Source organism: Pestalotiopsis fici (genome assembly GCF_000516985.1).
Source record: "Pestalotiopsis fici W106-1 unplaced genomic scaffold PFICI_Scf_5, whole genome shotgun sequence".
NCBI lineage: Eukaryota > Fungi > Ascomycota > Sordariomycetes > Amphisphaeriales > Sporocadaceae > Pestalotiopsis > Pestalotiopsis fici.
In genome coordinates this window covers 3371024-3398626 of record NW_006917095.1, presented here as the reverse complement: position 1 = coordinate 3398626, position 27603 = coordinate 3371024, and the positions used below count along the sequence as shown (strand labels likewise).

Below are 27603 nucleotides of genomic sequence, written 5' to 3'. Positions count from 1 at the left end.
CTCGTAGGACGTTTTTTACTGCTGGTAATCGAAGCGACACAATATATGCCTTGTCCTCGGCCCAAGGCAAAGCTGGCATTGCTGTCATTCGAGTCTCCGGCCCATTATGCAAAAGGGTACCTTGACCATCTTTACTTTGTGGTCTCGCTCGCTATTGTTAACAACGACATCAGATATATGACGGTCTATGCCCAACTAGACCTATCCCAAAACCTAGGTTTGCCGGAGTAAGGACATTGTACCAACCTGACCATGACCAGACCGTCGTGTTGGATTCGGATGCCGTTGTCCTCTACCTCCCAGCGCCAAAAACTGTCACTGGCGAAGACGTGCTCGAACTGCACGTGCATGGAGGAAATGCCACGGTGAAGGCTGTGCTCTCCGCCATTCCGGCATCTTGCCCCGGCACTATTCGTTATGCTGAGCCTGGCGAGTTCACAAAGCGAGCCTTCATTAATGATCGCCTCGACCTTGCTCAGGTGGAGTCTCTGAGTGACACGCTTTCTGCCGAAACCGAACAGCAGCGCCGCGCAGCTGTCCGAGGTTCCTCGGGCTCCTTGGGGAAAACCTACGAGACATGGCGCCAAGAACTGCTTGAGGCCAGAGCCGAGGTCGAGGCCATCATTGACTTTTCGGAAGATCAGCACTTTGACGAGACGCCCATAGATTTGCTCGAAAATGTTACACGACAGGTCCGAGACATACTCGCCAGCATTGATGTGCATGAAAATGCCAGTCAGCGCACAGAGCTTCTCAGAAATGGCATCCGCATTGCTTTGCTTGGTCCTCCAAACGTGGGCAAAAGCTCTCTCATGAATCAAATCGTTGGAAGAGAGGCGTCCATCGTGTCCGGCGAAGCAGGGACCACTCGCGATATTGTTGAAGCTCACCTGGATATCCGCGGCTATCTGTGTACATTTGCCGATACTGCTGGGTTTAGAAGTGCCAGCAACGACGACGCCCCCATTGGCTTGGTCGAGCAAGAGGGGATTCGGCGGGCCAGGGCCAAGGCATTGGAGTCGGATATAGTGGTGGTGTTGGTCTCTGTTGAGCAAGACTCGTCTAGCAAGTTTCATCTCAACTATGACGCGCAAACGCTTGACCTGCTTTCAACTGTTGGAAAGGGCTTTCTTGTAGTCAACAAGCGCGATGTCCTGCCAGAGGAGCAGCTCAAACAACTCCTCGAAAAGTTCCGGTCCTCTGTCTTGGGCGAGCTGAACCAGGATTCAGCTCTAAACCCCGTCTTGGTTTCCTGCAGAGATGCTCAGAACAAGCTCGGCGATGCAAAGGATCCCGGTGGTGTCCATGCGGTAGCTGACCGGCTGAGTTGCCTTTTCAAAGACATGACGACGCTGCCCACTAATCAGCAAGATCTCCACGGCGTTACTGAGCGTCAAAGACAACTATTGGCACAATGCCGTGAACATTTGGAGAATTATATTGCCAATACCACATCAGAAGACGCTTTTGATGAGCTCAACTTTGTGATTGCTGCCGAGGAGCTCCGCTATGCCGCGGGCACCTTGGCTCGCATTACTGGTCGTAGTGAAGCTGGCGATATTGAAGAGGTATTGGGCGTCATCTTTGAAAAGTAAGTTCTATACAATCAACGATGTCAAGTCCTGATGCTAATGGCGATATAGATTTTGTGTAGGAAAATGATTGGATTGTAAAAGTAAAACCGGAACGCCCCGGGGATAATAGTACAGCTAAAACAACAAGCCAATAAAAGTACAATCTATACCCAAAATTGTACAAATGTCTAATCCAGTATATCCTGTATATCCAACCTTTTCGCCAAGCGCCCTCTATATTGCCATGTTGGTGGTACAGTCTATCCCTTTGCCGTTGCCGGAATCCAGTTCTTCTTTCTTGGTGATCGTACACTCATCATACACCAGTCCTATCGTACAGTTTTGAAGACGAAGCCATTCTCCGACGCCGATCTAATGCCACAAAGGAAAAGGGATGTGTTGGTGGTACTTGGTGGTACTGGTGATACAGGTGGTTGGTACAAGAGTTGTGCCGAAATCATATCGTGCTCAACTGTGATGGCCAATGGCGACTAAATGCAAATGCAGGCTCATGTTGGCCGTTTATTGCTCCTCGTCGTCATCGTTCTTGCCGCCCTTGTTGTAGCCGGATCGGCCAAAGTTCTTCTTGTCATCGTCGTCATTGTCGCCATCCTTGTTGTAGCCAGAACGGCCAAACAACTTTTGCTCGTCCTTGTCATCGTCACCGTCCTTGTTGTAACCAGAGCGGCCAAAGACGGCGGCAGTGGGGCAGTTGGTGAAAGCGAAAGCGGCCATTGTGATATTTAAAAGTGAGGTTTGACTTGTTCGATTATGATGAAAGTGTTTTGGAGTAGATTGAGACTTGAGCAAGTATATGTTTCAAGATGGTTGATATATAATGTTTTGGTAGTTGAGCAAATTGCTTGAGAGGAAAGATGATTAGATTGCTGGTGTTGTTGATGTTGATGTAGTTGATGTAGTGTTTGTTGAAGATGGTGAATGATGGTTCTGAGAATGGCCTCAAACATCAGGAACTCTCATGGACTTATATAGACTTGTGTGTCGAACACTGGACTGGGCTGGGCCTTTACATGAATAGGAATATGCCACGCGAGGTCCGGGCCTTCACACCCACCCACCCGCCGACCAGACGGGGTCCTTGATTGCCATGAGAACACAGCGGTGCCTGAGACTTACAGCCTCCCTCTCTCTCTCTTCTCAGCAGCAGGTCCCGTCATCCATGCACCGGCAACTGGAGCCGCAAAACGTGGGCGTAGGGGTGCCTCGAGGGGTGACTATACGAGATGGGCCAATGGGAATGCCTCGAGCGTTCCAAGTAAAGCACAACTTGGAGAAGAGCCAAGGATAGAATGTGGTACCAATTTTGGGGTGTCATATTCTATCTGCATACCCTAGATAGTAGTACATGACAGGTCCTTGGGAAAGGACAGACAGAAAGGAGTATATGGAAAGTAGTCCTGGGCCGCAGCATACCCACCAGTCCAGGACGGACCATACATTTCATGTCTTACAAGAGAGTTGGTAGCGCCGCATGGAAGGACCACGCAGGTGCAGAGAAGGTCTAAATTTGGTTGGGGGCTGCGGGCTCTGCCAGGGATAGGGCTGAGCGTAAGACAGGCGGTGCAATTGTTTTGGGTATGCCGATGACTCTTGTCCCAAAATTCTTACCACCACCAGCCAGCCAACCAACCAACTATTCTCTGCTTCTTGCGCGGGTACAGTGAGTGCGCAGTTGTGGCCGTAACGTAAGATTACGAAATTGTGACTGAAGCTATTTTTCCGCCGTCGTCCGGCATCTGCTCGTTGCTTCCAGAAACCGTTATGCATCACATCTTTGCTCTCTCTCTCTCTACAAACCCGTATGCCATGAGATTTCTAATGCTTGACGCTCACTGGGGTGCATGCTTTTTTCGTGGGGCACTTTTCATTTGTCATATTTACAGGGCCTGTATAGGCAACTCGTCATGCCGATTCTTCGGTCAGTGCCGGGCTTTGGGCTTTCAACACCACCCACCGCTCTTCATTCTCTTCTCTCTTATTCCAAATCCCTCTCTTTTGGAAATGTTGTTGCTATTCCGGCGGCAACCTTTGGCCGCTGCATGTCAGAAATGTGAATCTGCTTAGCAAAAAGGACACAATCATATGCCGCCAAACACGAAGCGAGACATATTCCTAGAACAGAACCAAAATTTGGATGCTACAGTGCGATGGGGTCCCGGGGGCGTTCGGCGTTCTTGGCTCCTTTCACCGGGGGGAGTAATAGGCTTTCAACGGCTCGACCCATGATTTCCCCATCGGTTCTTGGGTCATCATAGCAGCCGATTCATCCTTCTCATGGATGGCTTGGGCCCCCTAATACTCCTACTGCCTATCTAGTTGCCTAGGTGCTATTCATCGGTTGGGGGTTGCCGAATTTGGGGGTCCAGACTACTAAATTCTTCGCTACCGAAAAAGGTTTATTATTATTACAATCTGCCCATTTCGAAATCAGGGTCCCATTTGCAGGCTTTAATCGCTTGGGTTCATGATAGATTGTAGTTATTTCTGGCTCCATTCTCCGCTTCGTGACTGGGCGTTTTTCAACACCCCCAGCGCTGTCGAAGGATCGTACTGCAACATCACTATCAGCATCAAGTCTCAGATAATCGACAAAGGGCCCAAAACAAACCGGGGACCAATGCCAAGCGAAGCCGACCCGTCCACCAGAACCCCGGGATCGTCTGAATGTATGGAATGGACGTTGTATGAACGACGAGGTCGCTAATTAGCGCTTACCTTTTCTCTTTTTTCTTTGAATTGTTTTTGGCTTGCGTCAGGGGTCTTTCTTCCCTACTCTTGGTCTCCAAAAATGATCGCCTGCCTTACCTAATTCATCATCATCAGCACCAACTATTTTTAGCCCCCGAACCCTATTCGCAATTGTTACTCGTCCCCCAGCGGCGCCTGTCACGCAGCACAGCCCACCCCAGAAACCAGCTCTGCTTCTCTTTCTGATGGCCATAGGTATGAATCATATCCAGATGCGTATTGTTCATATTCCGTACCATAATTCTTTCTTTACTCTCGCATCAAACGCCGACCGACCGACCGCACTTTGTACGATACTCATGACCAGAACCAAGCCATACGATAAGATGAGGTCAGCCTCAAACATGTCAGCGTGACTGCGTTTTACTTTTAATTCTTGCTTTTTGTATCTCTTCCTCCGTCTGCTTCTGCTCTTGTCCCGTGTGTCGCTCACCAGCCATAATAGACGTCACAAACGGCCCCCGCAATCATTGGCTCGTTGCCGATACCTGGTCACACTTTTCGCCTAATTGTCCTCGTCTTGTTTTCCGCTTGGCCTGCATGCTTCCTGGATCTCACTCACCAGCTATTAGGCATTCTTGACGAGAATCAGATCATCAGAATTTTCTCTACCCTGAACCTGTCGCTCATGTCGTATACGCGGGAGGATCTCCTTTGCCGTACTCTCGCGTACCAAAAGCCTGTATTCGCAGAATTACCTCAACCCTGCAGTCTGCTTGGCTCCCTACTTGGCAGTTTGCAGTGGAAAGCCACCCCCGGTCCCATGTCGGTCGTATTTGTGTATCCAACTTTGCGTGACCAGCTCATGGTATATTCAAACCCCCAAGACTTGGAAAACAATAATAATACAGCCACCACAGGCGCACATAGGGCGAGTAGAATCATCTTGGCTGCCATCATGTCGCCGTGGCTCTGCCCTGCCCTTCCTTCCAGACCAATATGCACGAATATCCATAACGCCCGGTTGCTGCTGCTGCTGCCTGCTTGTCGCTAACCGAAAGATCACTATGATTAGGTATGAAAATGAAACCTCCCCCCGAGGAAGGGGGCCTGATGCCACGGAAAACCATATCGCCGACTCGTCGACACTCCCGAATTGGATCGAGCAAGGCCCGTTATTGGCTGGTAACGTCGCGTAAGAAATACGTGAAAGGGGCGCCGGTCAGCAACGACTTCACGTCCACCAAAGGGCAGCAAGACGCCTGTCTCACTCTGGAACAGCAGACTTCCCCAAAGTGGGAGGGAATACGTGGGGGGACCGCATCCTCTATCAGGTAAAGGCTACTATGCACCTACCAAAGCCTCCCTGCACAAAGTATGATGCTGCAGCCACAGCTGCCGAGAGTCATCAGCAACGTGTTTTATCAGTAAGATGACAAAACGGGAAACATTAGTGAGATCCCGCGTGCTCGGAATTCTATTCTAGAAGCTGCACGAAGATGACGCATGTAATATATGCAAAATGTCAGGGACAAGTCTTCTTTTTGAGATCCCCGGGAATAGCAGATTTCATCATGCCCCCCGTCGGCCTGCAGCGATTACAGCATCATGTGCTGGTTTGCCTTGCGATGCCTGTAACTTTACAGGATGCGGCAATGACTCAACTCTCTTCCTGCTCTGTAAATCCCGGTAAGAGAAGTAGGATGAACCATTGATGTCACGATGTAAACTATCCTGTGCCGGCCCGATACTTGCTTGCACTATAAACAGATACAAGATCATACGAGAAAAAGAAGCAAGGCGGGCTTGCGTATAGTAGGTAATGGACTAATGGACGACATCAAAAACGCCTTTACGATCCTCGAGGCAGAATGCCACGTGGGTGAAGGATGCTTTTCCAACTACCGGTGCTCGGATTGTGTATCCAATCAAGTTTTATCCCCACAATCTCTTCATGGTTCATCCTGTAGGATTCCTGCAACTGAGCTACCCAAGAAGAAAGGACCCATCTATTTCTATAATAATTTGTCTTGGATAGGGGCCGTGAGGCAGGCAGGCAGCCACTCAGCCAGCCGTAGTCATTGGCCAGAGTAAAGGACAGAGGTCATAGATCTAGACCTACACAGCTTGCCACAGACACACACACACACACACACGCAAAACATACGGACGGTACCTAGATTCGAACGAGCAGAGCCCCTCAGCACGGCACGTATCATCCCAATTTCCAGGCAGCCAGGATCAAGAGCGCCCACCCAGGCGACCGGTGTAAGAAGGGCAAGGTCGATCACCATGCGAGGGTCCTTTAAAAATGGTAGCATTCGGGCTGTCGGTTCTTGATTGGGGGTTTTTTGAAAATCTGGCAGTCACCCCCATGTTGAATCCACATGAACCAAGTTTTAGAAACTATTGTGCAAGTGCCGGGATGATCTGCGAGGTGGTTTTCCAGCCCAGAATATCAAGAAAGAAAAAAAGGCCAAAACACTGCCCAATAGCCAATGGGTGCAAAGAACATAGGAATACGATCGCGATGCCGAGGGTTCTCGGTCCCTCTTTGCTGTCACGTGTCAAGTAAGGCAGACTACTAGGTAGGTTCGAGTCTCGACAATTATCGGCGTGCTGATGTTTTGCCTGCGGAAGGGAAGATATTGTGCTGTATCTTGTGAGCCAAGCACCAAGTCTCCCGTTCAATGGCTACAGAGCTGAAAAAGGAAGACAGCGTGCAGCCTCGAAGCCTCGCTCGCGTGGTGCAGACTTTCAGAGGCGCAGTCTTTTGTCTTGCCTGACCAGCCCAATTTGTGGCGCTGCTGAAAGGACGAAAGGGACAAAAACGATGGACCTATGATCTGGGGATTTCCAAATCCCAGCGCCCCTTAGACATGAGGAATCCTTTCCGACTGAATTTCAGAGACATGTTCAAGATGGCTTGCTCACCTGAATCCTTGGCAGTTGTCCATAAGAGAAATTCAACTAGGATTTTGAACTGAACATTAACCAGAAAATTTCTGATAATTCTACATGGCCAACACTGTACGATTCCATACCGAAGCTAGTAGAGCTGTTAAATAGATGGACGATGGCGGCAAGCCCCGCCAAGGTCCTAAAAATTAGCGAGAAATGTGAAAAAAAAAAAAAAAAAAAAAAAAAAACGACCTCTCCCCATCGATATACGCAGGTACTTGCCCTAGGGAGATATTTAGGGTACCGTTCTGCTGGTAACACAATGGGGAACTTGAACCCGACGACTCGGGCGCAGATCTAAGCCCATCCCATTCCGTCGGGCCCAGGGTGGAACACGGCAAGTGATGACAGAATGCTATAGGAATTAATATTTGCAACTGCACAGCATAGGTAGCATCATGGCTGGGAAAAGAAGAGTAAAAGTAGGAGCAGGAAGGAGAAGAAGAATAACACACAGATGTTCATGACACCAGTCCCGGGCCTTTTTTTTGCTTTGACAGTGCTTTACTCATAAAAGCTCCCGGGACACCAGGCAGGCAAGGCAAGCTTACACATTAATTGATAACACACTGCGAGTTGCTGAATAACTATAGACCCTTCTTCGCGATTTATTGCTCCCCCTCCCCCCTGATCGACAAGACAATGGCAATTATATAATTGCCATCGTGGAATAAGTGTTCCGCGAGCCCATGGCCAGGCGCGGAACCTCTCGAGCTATCTCACTGCCGAAACGTACTGTCATGGACTAGCAGCGTCCCATCTCGTGGGGAAATATGGCCTTTTGATCCACACTGTTCCGGGTTTTGAATGGGAATTACCGTTGCCCTTTTTCTGGGGGTTTCCCCCCCCAATATTTGCATTACGTGAAAGTGATGGGAAAATGATGCAGCAAGGGGACAAAAGATAAGATGAATTGCTGATCAAGACAGCAAAACAAGCTCCTGATGATCTGGAAATGATCTGATGAGAGAAGAAAAAATGCACGACCGTTGAGGCTTGACACCAGACACATGCCGCGCAACCCAAGGTCCCGGAGCAGTTACCCGATTCTTTCAAGGGACCCGGAGATCGCGGGCGGCTAACATCATGACTCGATCGTCGCAGCGCCATCTGCCGCCCAGAAACACCTCGACACTTTGCTGCTGAACCCTCACCAAAAAAGGGCCCCAGAAACCAGTGAGTACTATGCATGCGAACCCCGAGGCAGGTGAATTTGTAATCGTACTTTTCTTGTCTACTCCTAAATGTGGCAAGATGAAACAAAACCCGCATGCTTGGCTAGGCAAAAGACAGACTAGATCATGTTATAATAAAGGGCATGGTGAACTGATTTAGTCCGAATATGTACTATCCAGCCGTGCGTGGTAGCTGGGGAAGGAGGGGGGGGGGGGGGGGGGAATATCTCATCGAAAAAGTCACATCATTCGACTCTCGATCTCTTCTTGTCTGCCAATGTCACCTCCTGGAACTTGCAGATTTTGATCGAGAAATTGTTCCAAGCGTGGGCTTCCTGTTACTTTGTCTCCCTCTGCAGTACAACGCACATACTTCGCAAATTGCAACCTCCACCACCCCCATCTAATAGTACATACGTCCATACATACGCAACGTCTCCAAACAGGCGCGGCCCGGCGCAATCCCCATATAACGCAGCCCCGCTCTCATCGTTCTATCAAGTCGGGATCATCAAGAAACGGGAGACCGCATCCGGTTGAGGCCTTCCCCGGTTTTTTTCTTCTCTCTTCTTTTTGGTCTTGTCTAATTCGTCTGTCAACTCTAAGAGAGAGTGTATATTAGTCTACTCTCTGGTCAAGGTTCCCCCATTGTCCATGTAAACTTTGTTCTTGCCTCAACTCTATTCATTCAATTGGGATACTATCCAAATATTATGTCGACCAATGGCACAGCAGCCACCGAGCTGCCGGTTCTAATCATTGGATCTGGTCAGTATTGATACTTGATTCCGAGTTTGAAAGCAGGAAAATCTAACAATTGATATATCAGGTTGCTGTGGCTTGGCTATAGCAAATGGCCTTACCAGGGTATGATGACCCAAGAAGAACCAGCACTATTCGATTAGCAATATTAGAGTCTCAAAGTTGACAGTGTCTTTTTCGTATAGGCCGGGGTAGCCTGCAAAGTCATTGAAAAGAACTCTGCCATAATGCGCGAGAATGAGCGCGACTGGGGCATAGCCTGTCATGTGAGTTTCCTCCTTTCTCCAACTCTTTGTATACAAAGACTAAACAATTTGCGGAAAACCCGCACAAAAAGTGGTCAGCGCCTATTCTCGCCGAGCTCATGGGGCCCGAAAAGTGGTCGCGGATGCAGAGTGTTCAGTGCGATCCCAACTTCAAGACGCCCGACGTGGATGCGCCCAACGTCTACAACGGGGCGACGGGCGAGGTGGTGAATCAGCTGCACTTCCCCAAGGTGTATCGATTCCTGCGGTCGCGGTTGCGGGCGCTGCTGGCTGAGGGTATCAATGTGTGCTTTGGCAAGCGTCTGACGTCGCTGACATATCACCAACAACGTGCTCATGAAGAAGAAGAAGAAGCAGAAGATGATGGACGGAAACCACAAGCTCCCTCCTACGTGACGGCTCACTATGAAGACGGCACCTCGGAACGAGCGCGCCTCGTCATTGGCGCCGACGGGAGCAACTCAATCACCCGGCACCTGCTCGTGGGCCCGGAGCGCGCCAAGCTCAAGCAGCTGCCCTTTAACGCCGTTTTCATCAATGCGTCGTACACGCGCGAGCAGGCCCAGTTCCTGCGCTCCTTTCACCCCATCACCAGCGTCATTGTGCATCCGGACAACCTCATGGCGGTCTTGATGCTGCTGGACGCGCCCGAGCAGGACAAGCCCGAAGAGTGGCGCTTCACCTTTTACATTTCGTGGCGGACGCCCGTCGAGCAGCAAGAGGCCGAGGCCCAGGTCATGGGCATTCCCGAGCGCCTGCAGCAGGCCCTCGATAAGTCCAAGGCCTATGCCGACCCCATTCGCAGCGCCCACGCATGGCTCCCCGACAATCATGACAAGGTCTATTGGACGCGCAACATGAACTGGGATCCGAGCCTGCCCGAGCACGCCTGGGATAACCACGGCGGCTTGGTCACGCTGGCGGGTGACGCGGCTCACGCCATGACCTATCGTGAGTTCATTTTCTCTTACATTCCGTGAAGGGCTTTTGATGAAACTAACGCACCTGTTCCCTGTATAGACCGCGGACAGGGCTTGAACCATGCTCTAGACGATGCTGGAAAGCTTGTCAAACTCTTGACCGGTTCGAGCGGTAGAAGCCAGAGCGAGATCATTGATGTCTATGAGACGGAGATGCGTGCCCGCGCCGGCGAGGAGGTGCGCCTCAGTGAGATGAACTCGTACATGTTACACGACTGGTCCCAGGTCAAGCAAAGTCCACTGATAACTCGTCAGCTGGCCAAGGGATCGCGCGACGAGCCGCCAGCAGTGACAGACGGGACATGTGAAGCGAACAATTCAACTTAGGACTCATTATGTTGCATGTGAAGCGAGCGATATCAGCGTTGGCATTAATTCTCTATTCATTGTATATAAGCCTGGAATCACGCTGTCTACTTTATCTAGCAATCATTGGACCGCGGTAAACCCCTGAATATTACTCGTCATGCCAGTCGCCATGCATCTAATGCTTACTATATGGTGGCGGCTGACTGCTTGGGGTTGTTGTTAGCGATCGTGCTGCTGGTGATAGAGCATCCGCCTTGAGCATCATCTTTGGAAAATACTGCTGAATGAAGCTCTCGGTATAAAAGCTGTGCTGAGCATTATGCTGCTTCTCGATATTGTGCGCCAGCTCATGAGCAAGAACAACCCACCACCAAATAGCTGCTTCCGCCTGCTTTTGCCCGTCTGTCATGTGCGCTGCGTGTAGTTGGTTGAAATATCGCAGATTGCAGAAGATGCTGCCTCCACTGTTGAAGGCGATCGTCGTGCCCGAATCGTCATAGAACATGTGGAGCGCTTTAGCTTTTACCGAGTAAACTTCGCCAACATGACGAATGAGAACAGCAAACGTATTGATATTCTCATGATTCTGCGAGATGAACTGCTGCGCATTCATGTTGAGATTTCTCATGAGGAAAACTGGCATGCCATTGGCAGCCTCGGCAGCGAGTTCGAGATCCTGCTGGGGTATATTGTCACAGTAGGTGGCCTGTTCCTGGACATCTTGAGTGACAGGCGGGCTGAACAAGGTGGAGGAGCTGAAAGGCCTCGTAGAATTGACAGCCGCCTGCAAATTGTCTTGAACATTTGACAGGCCGCTCTGCTGAATAGAGCTCTTGGTATTTTTCCCTCTTTCCTCGATTTTGCCCCTGTCGTCGACCGATGACCCATCACCACTAGCACGGCCTTCCTCTAATCCCAATCGCTTCTGAATGTTAGAGAACAAATTACGTCCCCATTGAGGAAGGTCAGGGGCGGGAGCTTGGGCCTGTGGCGTAGTACGTTCCTCTGGGCTGTCAAAGGAGCCTGGCATTACTGGCATCCTAGGCCTCTCTTGTGGTGTTGATGGACGCTGAGTCGGTGCCTGCTCTGCAGTTGACTGCGTTCGGGCACGTTGTTGGGCCTCTTCTCGCAATCTTGCTTGTTCAGCCTCCAACGCCTTGCGCTTTTCTTCCTCTGCTATCCTGGCTTCTGCTGCCTTCACGCGGAGAATGCGGTCAACATTGTATCCGCGGGAACGCAGATCAAGCAAATCTAGTTTCAGAAAGGGTTCGAAAAACGTGTAGGCCTGTTGAGATGGACGATGGAGAATATGCTGGCAGATGGCATGGCCAACTTGATACATGTCAGGGCGCGGTCGGTCTGATGCAACATAGAGAACAAGACCCTTGTTTGTCATGGCCGCGGCAGCAGACTTCTTCTCCGTGTTGGGCTGTCCATGGCCCCGGAGAGTGCGACGCAGAGCAAGAGATCTTACGACCTCAACGACCAGGTTCTTCTCGAGCCATCTGATGTCATGCTTGATAGGATCGCGTGCATGCTTGGAATATTCGTGGACAAAGATCTTGGACCTTTCAATAACATGTTTCCGCAGCCAGACTGCACCATCCTGGCTCTCGCTGTGGCCACCAACCCTCAAGTCGTCTGTGACAAGGCTACCAAGGTTTTGAGAGCCGAGTGCAACGTAGAATGCTTCTAGGGCCTCTTCTTCAGGCGCACAAAGAAGGCCATCCTTGAACAGTCGATAGCTTATATAGTCGTCGAGGATCACAATCTGATCCGGCGAGGCCAGCTGATACTGTCTGACAGGTACATCATCCTCGTCCAGGTCGGATGCGTTGCCTTTACCCGTAGGCATTTCCTTGAATGCGAGCAAGAATCGAGACGTCCTCAGCTTTCGCCACAGCTCCTTGTCTCGTTTCAGAGTGTGAGCATCCTCAGCCAAGGACCTCAGCAGATTCAGATACTTCTCCGAGCTCTGGAAAACGCTAAGCAGGCGGGCTGGCTCGCCAGCTGCCATATGAGCAATCTCCAGCTTGGTGGGCTCGCTCTTGGCCCCAAGACTAAACAAGAAAGAGTTTGCCTGCTGGCCGAAATCAACAAAGTCAAAGATATCACCGTACGTAGTCGAACTGCCAAGATAACAATTCCTCGGGCTGATGTGGGAAACAAGACTGTTACTGGATTTTTCTGATACATCCGATTGTAGCTTCCGACGGACCACTGGCACTATCGGCGTTTCCTGCAAACGAGAAATGATGCTTCTATCCAATTCATTGACGCGTGTCGCAAAGTAGTTGAAAACCGTGATGGCTGCTTGCGACGTCTGAGGGATGTTTCTGAGCAGGCGGTTCACGCAATCTTGAATCGGCGGATCTCTCTTGACGCCAAATTTGAGCGCATGCTCATGCAAATCTCTTCTTAGGATATTGAAGCCCAGGACCGCTGCAGCTTCATTGGTGTAGCAGCTCCCTGGAGAGACAAGATTCCCATCTTTCCCTTCCAATGGAAGAAAGCCTTTCCCGCAGGAGCCAATGTCAAACAACCCATATCTATTGGTGACATGGTTGGAGACAAAATACTGCATGGCGTGATTGCGGAGTTCTTTGTCAGATGAACACATCAGCTCAACTAGTTCAGGAGCCGAAGGATATGCTCTCAAGCCCAGTGCCGTAAGGAATTTGCCTTCTGCAGAGCTGGCACGGTATAGCCCAGGCCACTGTAGGATCTTGACACCGAGCGGCCTCAACGCTGCATTGGGTTCAAGTAATTCAGACACGCTATAAAGTTGGCTGCTTGGCTTTGAGAACTCAAGCCCTGGCGGGCCAGCCTCGGCTGGGCAGATTCGTGAACTTTTGAGTTTCTTGAGATCATCATTGGGTATGTCTGCACGGACTGAAGCCAAGTACTTGATCAGTTCAACATGACTCCACTGCGCCTGTCCCTCTGACGGGTTGAGCAAACGCTGGAAGATTATCTCAAGTGCAACTGTCTTTCGAACGCCCAAAGCCGTCAGGAATTTGTCCCGGAGTCCAGAACATTGCTGAGATATTGTTGGCAGGTCGTCAAATAGTTTCACAGTAGGGAAGAAGGAGTCGGCAGGCTTCCTCATGCCAAGTTTGGTTGGCATGACAGTATTTGCTTTCAGCAGAGATACGACTGTGTCCTTTGAGCTGGGACTAAGACCATCCCAGCCTTTGGAAAGAACTGTCAAAACTTGCACTGCAAAGTCGGGAGTTTTGGTAAAGTCTTCGCTGTCTGGCCGACTGGATCTTGTTTCCAGTAAGAATCGAAGCCATGGGACAATCTCCAAAGACTCCCAACCCAGAGCTCGAAGATCATTGATGTTGATCTGCTTGGTGAACTCGAAAGGAATCGTCGTTGGTGGTACTGGCAGACCTGCGGGGATTTTGCTGGGGATGATAAAGGTCTTGATGCTTCCCAGAGTCAGAATCCCACCCTGGTTGCTTTGGTCGCCTAGAGTCGCGATTGCTGCGTCAAGAAGACGATCTCTGTCGGTAGGACTGAGCTCCTCTCGGGCAGCTTTTCTGCTTGCCCATTGAAGGAACGCCATCAGTTGGTCTTTATTCATCGGATATTCTGACAGCTCCTGTCTGACATCATCGACGGTTATTTCTGAAAGCAAATCATAGTAGATCAGTTTCCTTACGAAGGAGATATCCTTCAGCTCTGGTGGGATAACCGGAACGCCAGGAACAAATTTGGTAAGCTCCTCGGAACCAAGACGAACTTGAGTAGTCATACGCACCCCGCGAGTGCTGTAAATTTCGACATGAGCTTTCTTGTATGATGTCCAAAAAGCCTCCTCAATAATCTGCGAGACCTGGGCGCTTGGTGTAGATTCACCAAAGGCGAACGAATTCAGAATGTGCAAGGCTTCGGGCATGTGCTTAGCCACCACCCCCTGGCTGATCTTTGCTCCTGGTTGTTCCATAGACCTTTGAAGCTTTTTCTGAAGCTCGTCCATTTCATTGGCAAAGGCCAGCCTCGTCATGATACCCGCTGCTCGCAGCATCTCAATATTCCAGCTCCTCACCCAGCGCGCGTTCAGATCAATGGCCTCACGTTCTACGGTGGGGATAACAGAGGGAGCAGATATGTGCATACCCGCACCAGTGGTCTGTGTAGTTGGAAACCCAATGAAGATACGACCGCCAGGTTTCTTACTAGGTAACACTGAAGCAAACACATCAATGGCCTTCGAGAGTGCGCCGGACTGTGTCGAGCTTTCAGACGCTTGTAGTTCATCGTATGAAGAAGTCAAAATTGCAAGTCTCGTGACCTTGGGGGGAGGTTTCTTGGTAGCTCGCTCCAGTTCGGCGGAGAAGCTGGCCGTAACCGAGGTCTTGATACTTGCTGTAGTAACTCTGAGGAAGATACTCGAGTTGGAGACTGCAGTGATATCTTCCGATATGGCATCCTGGACAGCCTTCTCCTCCTTGGCAACTTTCCTGGCCTTGGATGTTGCTGTGTTGGCCGTCAGCCTAGAGAAAAAGCTCCTCAAGGATGGAACCTCGGTATTTCCCATGCCATAGGACTCGTTCGATCTAGAGGCAACCGGAGGCTTCCATCCAAGGGCACTCATGTACGAAGCATCGATCTGGGCACTGGCCCTCTCAACCTTCTGAATCTTCATAAGCCGATCCTTGGTGGTTGTTTCAATATCTCTATGCAGAGTGACGTCGACACTTGGGCTTGTCTTCTTATGCAGGGAAAGGACTTGGTAGTCATCGATCCAGAATTCTATGTGTTGAAGAGCGACGAATGTCAGACTTGTCGCAAGAAACTGACCGACAGACAGTAGGTTCGGCAGCGTTGTTGTTGAGTTTCTATAGTCGAGGACAAATGCAGTATCATTGGTCTTTTGGTCCTCGTCAAGCAGTAGCTTTCTTGTGAATAGAGCGTTTCCTTTCCAGTAAAATGCCATGGCCTCACTCCCCGAGCTGATAAATGGTTCCTCGCAGTCGGCGAATACACTGTAGAATCCAACACCGAACGCACCAATCTTGGTCTCGTCTGGGTTTCCCTCGGCGATCCTCTTCAGTCTTCCCCAGTCGGTCTTTGTAAAGGGCTGGCCATTATTCGAGACTACCAGCCGCCGCAGAGTATGATGTTGCAATACATGCTTCAGTATTTCGGACCGGTCAGGACTCGTCGGAAGAGGCACCTGTGTCGAGGGCAGTGTCTCCCATTTGATCTTGACAGTAGTTGCTTGTGCATCGGCGGCGTTTTGGATGAGCTCTCTCAACGTTGTCCACTCTCCAGAGTATCTTGCAAGCACCTTGTCTATCAAGGCTCTGGTATCCACCGTGACAGCTTCCTCGTCCTCGCCATGGCTGAGTGCGGCAGCTCGAAGCTTACCATAATCCATGTCTATGCGTCTGTCTATTGTGTAAGTGTGGGTGGCGGGGTCTTTCGCAGGTACTGCCTCGAGGGATTCTCGGATTTGAATCCACGATCTAGGAACGACGGCTGGAGCTTTGGGAGCCCCGTGACGAGCTGGCACGACCTCTATATGCGTTTGCGGTAGTGGATCGAAGGTATGAACACAGAGTCGTTGAGACGCCCGTGTTGTCAATGAGCAGTCGGTAACGGATTAAGCTAGAACAACTGCCCCGATATGCGCCAAACGCCACAAGATGTTCGGAACTGTTTATCGTGTTTTGGGTACATGCATACAGATGAAAGACGTAGAGAAACGAAAGTGCCCCAAAAAAATAAGCACGTGTGATCCCAAAGAAGGCTTACAAAGGCATCAACATCTTTGCGTGGCTCCTCGAGACTGCCTTAAGAATGACGGTATGGAACAGTTGCCCCCCAGGCGCTGAAACAATGCCCGATGAATGTACCTAGACTCATGCTGGTTTTCAGGGGTCTCCCCAGGCGTATTCTTATCGCTTAATTCCACTAAAGCCGATACCCCAGTCGCCACTACCTTGCTTCCAGTTCGATGGCATAGCCAAAGATGAAAGTGTTCATGTTGAAAGGATTAATGTCTGGAATAAGTCAAATTCAAGGGCATATATACATTATATAAAGGTGAATATTTTGACACAAGTAAAGTGTCAGTATTTGTATCTTATTCTGGAGCCTCGGATTATCCTCGCTTAAAGAAAGTCATTTGGCCTTTATTACTCTTTACGATATCATGCTAGAACCTGCTTTCCGTCGTTTATTTTGGACGAGTGCAATTCATATCATAAATCTGGTATTCAGCCAATTATTCCGCTATAATACGAAATCATGGTGAGGGACTTCTTCGACGCTTTCGATCGTCAACGCTACGGCTCCGTCGTCTATCCCTCGAGTGTGGTCGGCGCCGTTCCTGCTTATGAGAGCCCTCTGGCCTTGGGCTCCGAGAGCGTTCCCTTCTAGAGCTATGATGCGACTTCTCGTGGCCGCGATCTCGGCTGTATGTTTTCCTCCGTCCGTGGTCCTCCCGTCGGCGGTCATCGTCGTACCGCCTGTGTTGTCGTCTATCAGAGCCACGGTCTTCGCTGGGAGCTCTTCGACCTGCCGCGCCACGATCGTCCCTCGCTCTGCGACCCTCGTCTTCTCTTCTTCTCGGCGACCTGTCAGATCGTGTGTGCCTATCACGACTGTGACTCCTATGTCTCCTACGATGCCGTCTTTCTGAGTCGTCGTGCCGTCTGTGTCGCTTGCGCTCGGGCGCTTCTTGCTGTTTGGTGTCGCTGCTAGGTGCTTCTTGCGGACCAATACGGGACTTTCCAATTTCTATAGCGTTTGCGCCAGTCTGATCTCTCTGTTTAACTGGCAAACCTAGGGCACGGGCAAGAGCGTCCTCCTCTGCCTCCTTGACCCTTTTGATCTCCTCCCGTCGCTCCCTAGCAGCTCTTTCTTCCGGTGTTTCGTCCGATGGGCCGGCATCTGCATCCTTGTTCTTTGCGTACCATTCCAAGTCACGCCCTTGCTGCCATCTTCCGACCGGTGCTTTTAAACTATGTCCCAAATAGTTTTCGCGATGTGCTGAATTTGCGACCTCGTCCCAGCTGAAGTTGACGCCACCGCGAGAACCTGACTTGCGGATACTGGATACAAGATCCATTTTCTCTGCTCAAGCAATAGAATGGGGTTGGCCCAATTATTCGGAGTTTCTTGGTGGAGTAGGACTGGTGCTGTGGTAATGAGGATTCGCAAGTGTCTTTGGTGATTTGGTGTTGCTGCCAAAAAGTAGTTGTTTGGTTGTAATGGGCTGCTTCTGTAATTTGGAAGATGGGCGCGGGAGCTAAGGTAAGCTGGGCGCTATTGTTTATCGCTCGGCATGCTTTGGCGCATCTGTCAAGCACAAGCTTCATACATCAAGGTACCTCGAGTTGCCCCGCCAGCCCTGGCAGCGATCAACCGGCTGACCTTGCTGGGCCCTTCGGTTACCTAAAAGTGTGAGCAGCTCAGATTGATGGAAAGCTACCCAAGTACCAAGCTACACTTTATCGTCACTTTGACCCATTCCAATTCCGCACTGCAACTCAATCACACAACACAACAATACAGCATATCACACACAATTGATACAAAACTCGGTTCTACAAACCAGCGACTGGTCAACCAACAAGCAAGATGGGGTCTACGGATATCCCTCTGGACGAGATCCAGTGGCACCATCCCCAGCTTGCCGACTCGATGCAGGGCATTCATAGCAACAGCGTCCTGTTCTACTTTGCCGAATCACCCTTCTTTGACAAGACGTCCAACAACGCAGTCATTGCAAACCAAGCCATGTTCAACCCTGCCATGTATCAATACATTCAGACGCGCGAGGCCTTCGAGGGCCGCCTCAAGACCATGAGCGGCGTCGAGTTCATTGTCGCGGAGCAGCCTGCGCAGATGGCGCCTGGCACAGGTACCGGTGTCTGGGTCATTCGCAAGCAGACACGGCGAAAGCGGCCCGGCGAGGAGGACGAAATCATTGTTCACTCTAGCTACTATGTCGTCGGTTACAACATCTACATGGCCCCGACACTAGCCGACATTCTCAGCTTTCGCATGGCCACCATCACCAACTCGCTACGCAAGTGCTTCCCGGCCGCCGACGAAGCCAGAACGTGGTCGCCTGCCCAAGGTCACGCTTACAAACCCCAACCGGCCACTACCAACTCTCGCGAACGGCAATTGGCAGCATCCAAGGAAGCTACACCTCTCCCCGACAGCCAAGCCGCTGCTGGCAAACCATCCGAACCAAAGAAGTCGGCCCAGTCTTCAATACTTGACGCGCGCCTGGCCGAGCATTCTTTCGCCGTCCAGATGCAATATGGCGGCGAGTACATGGACGAGAACCCAATCACCGGCCACCCAGGCAGCTTCCATCTCTCCTCGACTGGACGGAAGGAAAGACCGCGGGCACCTACGCTCAACCCTTTGACCACTAACCTAAAGAATCCAGTTTCCACCAAAGCGGTAGACAAGAAAGATGGCACAAAAGAGGCCAAGACGCCAAAGACACCAAACAGCGGCATCTCGAAGCCAAAGCGCAAGAAGACCAAGACAGGACTGACACCCGGGGCTACGCCTTCATAGGAGAAGGAGTCCCCGCGTCAAAAATCCCCCAAGAAGAAGAAGCCGGCAGCATTAAAGATCTGAAGGACGTCGCTACAGCACATACCGGGGGAAAAGGAAAACCACCCCTCTTGGCTGGTTGGTCACGAAAGTTGTCGACTGGACTATTACTTTGTATCACCATGAATTTGCATTTGCTATGGCGTTGGAAGGCACAAAATCTTTTTCGGGCAGGACGGGAAAACGAGCATTTGATACCCCTTAAGAGGCACGCGGGGCATAGATATTGAATGCATTTACAATGATTTGTACTTGCTTGCATTTTTCACAGACAAGAAAGTGGTTTTGGAACTGATCATCATTCAAAAATGCCCTTGAGGGGCCGATGCTTGTCTATAGATATCCCGTGAAATTTTCAACTCCATGATTTGAAACAACGGTCGCGAACTGTCCCTTATTGTGCGACCCATCCTTTTCCGGGAACCTTTTTCTGTATAACCTTCTTGACCGGCAATGGCCAGCCTTGACCACCGGCGCTCTCAGCCCTGAGGTATGGCACTACGAAACTCTCCCTCACGTTGGGATCATTCGTCTTGACCTCCTTGATTGGCTTTCCATACGTGAGCAGCGGCGTACCCTTGGCCAGGGCAGCAAGCTGTGCGCCCGTCACGTTGGTCAAGGCAATCATCCTCGTTTTGGGTATCTTGACGGCATCCACGCCTGGGGATGCCCGCTGGAGGTGCGAGTACACAATATACTCGGGGCACTCCTGAGGACTATAGTGCGAGAGAGACGACGAGGGATGAATGTAGACACACTTTTCAACGTCGTCGGCGCTCAGTGAGTCAATCGGGTGCAGTGGCACATATGGCACGTCAATGGCACGCCGAGGCTTTCTGCCCATCTCGGGCGGGTTGGGAGCCAGATCGCCGCGGATGGCGACTTGGTCAATGAAGCCGGCGGCTACCATCTGCTTGAGGGCGCTGATTTGCTTGGGAGAAGGTCGATCGAGCTTGTCCTGGTATGTCAAATTGGCAAAGGCGGGAATATCCTTTTGCAGGAGACTGGTGATTTGCTTGCGGAGCTTCTGCGCCTCCTGAAGAGCCTTGAAGCGGACGAAATGGTTCTCGCACCACTGCTCGCTAGGGTCATGCGCAAACTCTCCAACAACTTGCAGCAGCTTGATGGCGTCGGACGCGTCGTCGAGGGAGCGGAAGTTTTGGTGGATCTTGTTGTACTTTTGCCTTGCGCGTGCTGCTTGTGTTTCTGCCAGGACATCCTCATTTGTGCGGAAGGTTCCCTCTTCCCTGTCTGAGATTGCAGGTATCGCGACACCCTCGGGGATGAATATTTCCTGGACGGACAGTCCGGCCACAAGTGCGACGGTATATGGTATACAGTCATGGAGATGACCGATGAGCAGAATACGGGCAAACCGTGGCGGCAGAGGAAATTTGGCCATGGTTGTACCAATATCTGTTGCTTGACCTTCTGGCGTGATTGCCGAAAGGTATGTCAACAGCTTCTCGGCCTTTGCCAGACTCAATCTGTTCGGCGGCGTCGGGAATGGGAAGTTTACAACGTGCTGGAGTCTCATTGCTTTGAGTTGTAGCACGATGCCCTCGATGGGCATCTTGAGAAGCTCTGGATCAGCAAACTCAACGAAATCTCTCTCATACACGGCTGAAGAGTAGAGTCGATAGCAGTGTCCTGGACCTGTTCGACCAGCACGACCAGATCTCTGGTTTGCACTCGCTTTGCTGATCCAACCAATCTCATAACTTTGCACGCCACTTTCCTTGTCGAATCGCCGCTCTTTGGCTCTTCCGCAGTCAAAGACATAACGCGTGCCTGGGATGGTCAAACTCGTCTCGGCTACGTTGGTGGCTATGACAATCTGTCGGTGTCCTTCGGGCGGAGGCTCAAAAACTCGCATCTGCTCTCGGGTGGGGAGGAGCGAGTAAAGAGGCAAGATGTGCATTTTCAGCGGACCGGTTCCTCCCTCCTCATCGGGTATATCAAACTCCTTGTCATCCTCCTCCTCTTCGTCTTCATCAATAAAATTCAGCTCATCAAAGTCGTCCTGGGTCGTATCGTTTGTTTGACCGAATTCGATATCTTCAATCTCCAAAGGCGCATCGTTGGCAGACATCCTCACTTTGGGCAAAGCCGCCGAAGTCCATCCTCCGGAAGCTTGCTTCAATTTCTTGCTCAACCGTGAAATCTCGTCGTGGCCTGTCAAGAACACGAGCATGCCTCCTGGTGGTAGCTTCTTGTGGCCCCTGGTGATCTTTTTGAATACTTCATCCACGTAATCGTGCTTGGTTTGGCGGGCAAAGTGAATAGTGACTGGGAATTGTCTTCCCTCGATATCGAGTACCGGAGGTGGTGTAGAAAACAGTGTGGGGTTCTTGACAAGATCATCTATCCTCAGAGTTGCAGACATGATTATGAGCTTCAAGGGCTTCACGGTCGAGTCCTCGTCTGCTAATTCTTGACGCAACTTGACGACACGGCTGAGCATACCAATGAGAATATCCGTGTTGACACTTCTCTCGTGAGCCTCGTCGATAATGACGGCCGAGTACTTTCTCAGGGCAATATCACTTGAAACCTCACGCAGAAGCACACCATCAGTCATGAACTTTATGGCCGTCTTCTCATCAGCTGTGCCCTCGAACCGGATTTGGTAAGCCACCTTTTCCGAGTGGTTTCCTAATTCCTGCCCTACTCTTTTTGACATACTGACGGCAGCGACCTTTCTTGGTTGAGTGACACCTATCAAACCAGGTGTTGGAGAATCAGGTGATCCATATCCAGCTTCGAAAAGGAATTGTGGAACTTGCGTCGTCTTTCCGGAACCCGTGGCACCACAGATTACAACGATATTGTTGTTGTGGATGGCTTCCATAATCTTTTGTTCCTCTGCCACAACTGGCAAGTTCATTCTTGCTTCTTGAATCTCCGTTGATCGTATCACAGGCACACTGTAGGCTTTCCGGTCGTCGTCTGCCGTTGCTTGTAATTCCAGAGGTAATGGATCCTGTTCCATGGGTCTCGGCTTGAAATTCTCCGGTTTTGGTATATCCAATAATGCAGCAGTTGGCTCAATGGGTTGGTATCCAAGTGCCTCATTCCTCTGCTGGTGAGCCCAAGCCTTGAAAGCAGAGGAGCGCTGTTTCGTATTTTCCTGCTGTTCGTTGGCATCCTCGTCGCTGTCGTCATCCGACATGTCTTCGTCATCTGATTCAGAGTCGGATTCGGAGGATTCATCCTCTTGCATATCTGCGTCCTTAGAGTCTTCGTCGTCGTGGTCTTCATCCCCTGAACTGAGACCACTCCATTCATCTTCTCCCGATTCTGAAACAGACTCGCTTTCTGGCTCAGGTAGCTTTGGTGCTGACAATTTGGATGCGACGCCACCGCGCTTCTGGCGCTTTTGGATTACAGGGCGACCATCTTCGCCGAGGTCCAGCGGACGCTTTAAGCCGGAACCAATCTGTGCTGGCTTTTGTATTGATGCACTTGAGGCGGTAGCAGCAGGCTGAGGTTCCTCCTGGATCGGCTCTGACTTTTCCTGAGGCTTGGGAGCTGCCACTTTCAGTGTGGGTTGTGCTACGGGTTTCGTTGCTGGCTTGATTGCTTGTTGAATGGCTTCCAACGAGTCAGACTCGTCATCAGAGTCTTTTCTTTGCTCAAATAGCTCTTCATCTTCATCATCGCGCAGGCCAGCCTTGTGTTCCTGTAGAGCTCTCTTCAGAGCCTGCTTCTTGGTCTCCTTGCCTTGACCCAGAGTGCGAGTGCTGAAGAACAAGCTAGTATCGACCTTGTTGTTGGCCAGCTTTGCCAGCAGCGCCTTGTTCTCGTCATTTTGGAGCTTGTTGTCGATGTACTTTTCGAGTCTCTTGGCCTTCTTGCCACTGACTTTGACACCCTGATCCTTTAGCTCTTCGCGCATTTTCTTGGTTTCAACATCCTTTTTGCTAGGGATAATTTCCAGCGCATTGCTGTCGGCAATGGGAACCTCTGCGCCATCATCCTGTCCTGATCCGCTGGCCTTCTGCCGCGCCAGGACCTTGTGCTTCCTCTGCCGAGGCACGAATTTCTTGACCATCTTGCCGACTAGGATTCAAGGGCCCTTTCAAGAAGCTGAGATGAAATGGCGGCAATGCCGGGCACTTTCACCCAATGTGCTGAGTCCAGAGTTCTTCGGCGCTCAATACAGACCCTTCCCGGCCCATAAGCTCATGGTAGGAAAGAAAATGCGAAAATGTGATCTTGCCGTCCACTGAAATCATGGATGATCTACCAGCATCACTCCCAGAGTATGCGATTTTGAAAAATTTGACCGCCCGGCAGAAAAGCCCCACGATGCTAAACTGACGGGTAGTGGGGCGGGCACATCATCCCTGTCGAGGCAGTTTGGCTGCAGAACCCCACTACACTACAGTGAGCGAGGGGCTGTTGCTCCATCCTCACGACAACCAAGAATTGGCGACAAGTAGGATATAAAATAGCAGCACTTGAGGTCACCCATAATTCGCCTTTCTCAGCAATAACAATTTCTCTAACAATACGCAAACAATACCCATCAGCCTCAAGGATAGAACTTCATCTGGGAACGAACAGCTAGACATCCAGTTCAAGATCTCTGATTGGTATTCCCGTCCTTCAAACATACGAAAGGACGAAATCCAAAACAGCGTGATCCGCAGTGATGGAAGAAACAGACATTCGAGAGGACGCTTTTCCGGCCCCGTCCAAAGAGGCAGTCGGCCAAGTTGATGGCGTCGAGACGCAGGCCACATCGACCTTTTTCTCGGACAAGATCATGGTCACCTTGTCACAAGAAGGCCGTTTGTCACAGTGGGTAAGTAGCCGCCGGTATTCACCTCGGGGTTGACTTGTGGCATGGTTAACCCGCGATCTTCAGATTCAAGTGTCGTTATCTGCGCCGTCAGCAGCCAGTGTTGATATGGCTCTGCCCGATACAAGCTTACTGCCTCTCCTGCACCTGACCCCCAAAACTCTGTTGGGTGGTGGAGGCGAGGAGAGGGAATCCTCTGGCCAGCTCTACGCCGTGCAAATCGCCAGCCACATTTCCCGAAGGAACCCTGATGAAAAGCGAATGCTCATTGTCGGTCTTGGTCTGCTGAAGCCAAAGCCAGACAGGGAGTCTTTCTTTGATGTCATTGAATTGGTTCAGCAGATCCTATAGACAGCAGAATGAAACAACCTATTCACAAATGCAGTTTTTTCTGCTATGCTATCCCGAATATATCTGCTCAATGTCAACCAATCCTTCCGGAGAGCATGTCCGTCACAACTCCGACAAAATTGCATAATCTGGCAGATCTTTACGCTGTGGCCGCGAATTGTTTTCAATCAGGACACTTCCACAGACAACGTATTGCTGGATGTCACAGATAAACGTGCATACTTGCGCCAGCGGACTTATTCTTCACATATGGCACCAAAAGTGTACTCCACGTGAGAAATCATATCACATTTATCGAACAGATGCGACAAATACCTGGACAGACACGATCGAAACCCAGGGGCGAGGCTAGGGTTACGGCAGCGTAGGGTGCAGTTGAGAGTGGAGCATGATTAAGAACCAATACAAAAGGCTAAGCCTGAGCCTGAACAACCACTGCACTTGGAGCCAACGAAGGTGCAGATGCTTGTTTCTTGTCAAAAGACTCTCTTTCAATCTTGAACCTCATCTGACACCCTATCAATATTATTAGCAGCAACCTCAATCTGTCATCTAGTCACCACACTTACAGTCCCCGCAAGATATCGGTTCGTACTTTGCTGGATTCGTTTCTGATACGCAACTTGGGATTACACTCTCAATGCAGTTGAAATTCAGACCTATTCATATCAGCTAAGTTTGCATTGATTGAACCTACGTGACCCACTTACCGAAGAAGAAAGGCATCGAGACACGTTCCAATGGTGATTCATTCGTCACGCGATGGACGGTCGACTTGTAAGTGTCGTTGGACAGACGCATCATGTAGTCTCCAATATTGACAACAATCGTGCCTTCAATCGGTGGAGCCTATCGATTTATCAGTCATATAATCTCATTCAACAAATCGAGTTTTTGCACCTTGATCCATTGCCCTTCCTTGGTAAGTACTTGCAAGCCACCAATAGTATCCTGCCACAGGAGAGTGAAGAGCTGCAAGTCGGTATGACTACCAAGCCCGACAAACCCTCCCTTGACTTCCTGCTCGCTGCGTGGCCGATAATAGTTGAAGACAAAATCCGCGCCCGGGTGCGTGACCTTGTCGTCCCAGTAATCCTCGGCCAAGTCCAGCGAGAGCGCAAACGCCCTGACTAGCTTCCTCGCGAGCTGCAGGCAGCTCGCCCAGTACGCCACGCAGTCCGTCTTAAAGTCGGGCAGGTGTGCCGTGCCCTCCCACACAAAGTCCTCGCCTCTGATCCACGGCCGCACTTCCGGCGGAATCTCTGACATGGCCGTCGGGTGGTCGGGATCCAGTTCGGGCGAGTATCGGAAAGAGAAGCTCTCTCTGATATCTACGCTCTCGCTAGGCGAGATGTTGGTTGTGGCTGCTCCGGAATAGCCGTTGAAGTACTTGCTATACTTTCTAGATGATATCAGCTCCTTTTGCTCCAGAGACTGTCTCATGAAGTCGAGCCCCTGTCGTTTGGCTTTGGAGATGACGTCTTGTGAGATGCCGTGGTTCTTGATGTAGAAGAACCCCGTGTTCACGGCGGCCGATCTGATCGCTTGAGCCACGTCCCTCCTCTCGGCGATATCTGCGGCGCATAGATGCTCAAGATCAATGACCGGTATTTCATCAGGGGTGCAATTTCGCGGAGGAGTGAGAAGAACATCGCGATAGACTGGACCGAGAGCTGTTCGAAGCTCGAGCTTTGCGGTGGTCATGTTGAGCAGATGTTGATGACCGGGGATTAGATATGGTGAACACTATGAACATGAATGTTGACTTTTCAGCTTTGGAGAAGAATCAAGGAAGAGAAGTCTGCGTGAACCCGTAAAATGGTAGAATTGAGCGTAGAACTATTCGAGTTGTTCCTGTTATTTTTCTGCTTTCAGCAACTATATTACTTAGGTATCTTCATGGCGGATGGACCCGATAGCGGTCCGGTATTGTATAACCTTTGGCGAAAATCCAAGGCCGTCGTAAATCGGTGGAACCGAACGAATGCCATCCGGCGGTCGCCGGTGGCTCCTCCTAAATCGCCGTGAACAACGTGCCAGCGAATTACGTAGGACGACACTACCAGGACCGTGTCATGATCATATTACGAATAGTGCCATTATGAGACAAGCTTTTTGAAATTAAAGAGAATCCGATGTGATACTATAGCTTTGATCGTAATTCCAAAAAAAAAAAAAAAAGAAATTTGTACTCAAATGAACCAATATGTAACCTTTGCATCTGGAGACATTTCCAGAAAGCCGCCTTTCTGCTCTGCTTGCGTCTGCACGAAGAAACCAACACCAAACAGTACCTGGCGCCTATGTATCATAGTTGTCGAGCCAATACATAATAGGCATATAGGACAACTTGTCGAAAGACCATGTTGTGACTGTGAGGGCCATAAAGTTCACAAAATTGTCACCAAAGTGCCGGCGCTTGTGGCACAGCTCAATGTGGATGGCGAGCTCAACAAGAAGAATCAAAATGAGAAGCCTTTGGATTTTCCGAAGCAATTTTGAGATGTTGGCGTTTCTGTAGTTTAGGAAGACGGCCGTTCTTCGAGACTTAATTCATCGAGCCCTCCTTGTATTCTGAACTCAATTAGAGGAATAGAAATATAGCACATCCAAGCTGACCGCGGCCATTCCACGTTCCAGGAGTGAGACACAAACCCCCTTCTCCCTTTTTCTTCCCTCTACAACCCATTTTTTTGTCTCCCTCTCTCAATTTTCCTTTTTTTCCTTCCCCTTTCTACTTTTCTCTCTTTCTTTACTTACTCTTTTTTTTACTTTTCTTTTTAGGAAATAGCATATAGTAAGTGAATCATTTGAGTTACGACGTAAATAATATACCTTGCCACTTACTTTATGGTGCTATAAAGAAGACCACCAATACCGCTGACGCAAACCCGCTTACATTACAGGCATAAATGTCCTTTTTTTTTTCCTAGTTTCTCATATAAATTTCTCGAATCCTATAAACGATGGAGGTCCATAGGTCGCCTGGGAATCCCAATCTCCGACTTCAGATCACAATTGTGATCCAAAGTCAGACCAGACTTTTAGTATCGCGCGAAAAGAACCAAGCCTTGGTTCTATCTTGCATGACATACCTTTTTTTGCATACAGTGAGGT

The 27603-nt window shown here is 50.3% G+C and overlaps 9 protein-coding genes across 9 annotated transcripts; 4 read left to right on the top strand and 5 right to left on the bottom strand.

The window, feature by feature from the left end:
• Positions 1-177: 177 nt before the first annotated feature.
• PFICI_08334 (uncharacterized protein) lies at positions 178-1662 on the top strand (the record flags this gene model as incomplete). Its single annotated transcript, XM_007836915.1, has 3 exons — positions 178-183; positions 261-1591; positions 1644-1662. 3 exons carry the CDS (start codon positions 178-180, stop codon positions 1660-1662), a joined length of 1356 nt encoding a protein of 451 aa, XP_007835106.1.
• A 434-nt stretch (positions 1663-2096) lies between these two features.
• PFICI_08333 (uncharacterized protein) lies at positions 2097-2309 on the bottom strand (the record flags this gene model as incomplete). Its single annotated transcript, XM_007836914.1, has 1 exon — positions 2097-2309. One exon carries the CDS (start codon positions 2307-2309, stop codon positions 2097-2099), a length of 213 nt encoding a protein of 70 aa, XP_007835105.1.
• Positions 2310-9408: 7099 nt separating this feature from the next.
• On the top strand, positions 9409-10754 carry PFICI_08332 (uncharacterized protein; the record flags this gene model as incomplete). Its single annotated transcript, XM_007836913.1, has 4 exons — positions 9409-9447; positions 9519-9777; positions 9829-10398; positions 10468-10754. The coding sequence occupies 4 exons, from the start codon at positions 9409-9411 to the stop codon at positions 10752-10754; spliced, it is 1155 nt and encodes a 384-aa protein (XP_007835104.1).
• Positions 10755-10911: 157 nt separating this feature from the next.
• Positions 10912-16125, bottom strand: PFICI_08331 (uncharacterized protein; the record flags this gene model as incomplete). The annotated part of the gene is made up of 1 exon (XM_007836912.1): positions 10912-16125. The coding sequence occupies one exon, from the start codon at positions 16123-16125 to the stop codon at positions 10912-10914; it is 5214 nt and encodes a 1737-aa protein (XP_007835103.1).
• An 857-nt stretch (positions 16126-16982) lies between these two features.
• Positions 16983-17820, bottom strand: PFICI_08330 (uncharacterized protein; the record flags this gene model as incomplete). The annotated part of the gene is made up of 2 exons (XM_007836911.1): positions 16983-17326; positions 17376-17820. 2 exons carry the CDS (start codon positions 17818-17820, stop codon positions 16983-16985), a joined length of 789 nt encoding a protein of 262 aa, XP_007835102.1.
• Positions 17821-18332: 512 nt separating this feature from the next.
• On the top strand, positions 18333-19289 carry PFICI_08329 (uncharacterized protein; the record flags this gene model as incomplete). The annotated part of the gene is made up of 1 exon (XM_007836910.1): positions 18333-19289. The coding sequence occupies one exon, from the start codon at positions 18333-18335 to the stop codon at positions 19287-19289; it is 957 nt and encodes a 318-aa protein (XP_007835101.1).
• A 433-nt stretch (positions 19290-19722) lies between these two features.
• PFICI_08328 (uncharacterized protein) lies at positions 19723-23382 on the bottom strand (the record flags this gene model as incomplete). The annotated part of the gene is made up of 1 exon (XM_007836909.1): positions 19723-23382. The coding sequence occupies one exon, from the start codon at positions 23380-23382 to the stop codon at positions 19723-19725; it is 3660 nt and encodes a 1219-aa protein (XP_007835100.1).
• A 603-nt stretch (positions 23383-23985) lies between these two features.
• Positions 23986-24486, top strand: PFICI_08327 (uncharacterized protein; the record flags this gene model as incomplete). Its single annotated transcript, XM_007836908.1, has 2 exons — positions 23986-24138; positions 24202-24486. 2 exons carry the CDS (start codon positions 23986-23988, stop codon positions 24484-24486), a joined length of 438 nt encoding a protein of 145 aa, XP_007835099.1.
• A 412-nt stretch (positions 24487-24898) lies between these two features.
• On the bottom strand, positions 24899-26190 carry PFICI_08326 (uncharacterized protein; the record flags this gene model as incomplete). Its single annotated transcript, XM_007836907.1, has 4 exons — positions 24899-25002; positions 25056-25145; positions 25197-25335; positions 25387-26190. The coding sequence occupies 4 exons, from the start codon at positions 26188-26190 to the stop codon at positions 24899-24901; spliced, it is 1137 nt and encodes a 378-aa protein (XP_007835098.1).
• Positions 26191-27603: the final 1413 nt, after the last annotated feature.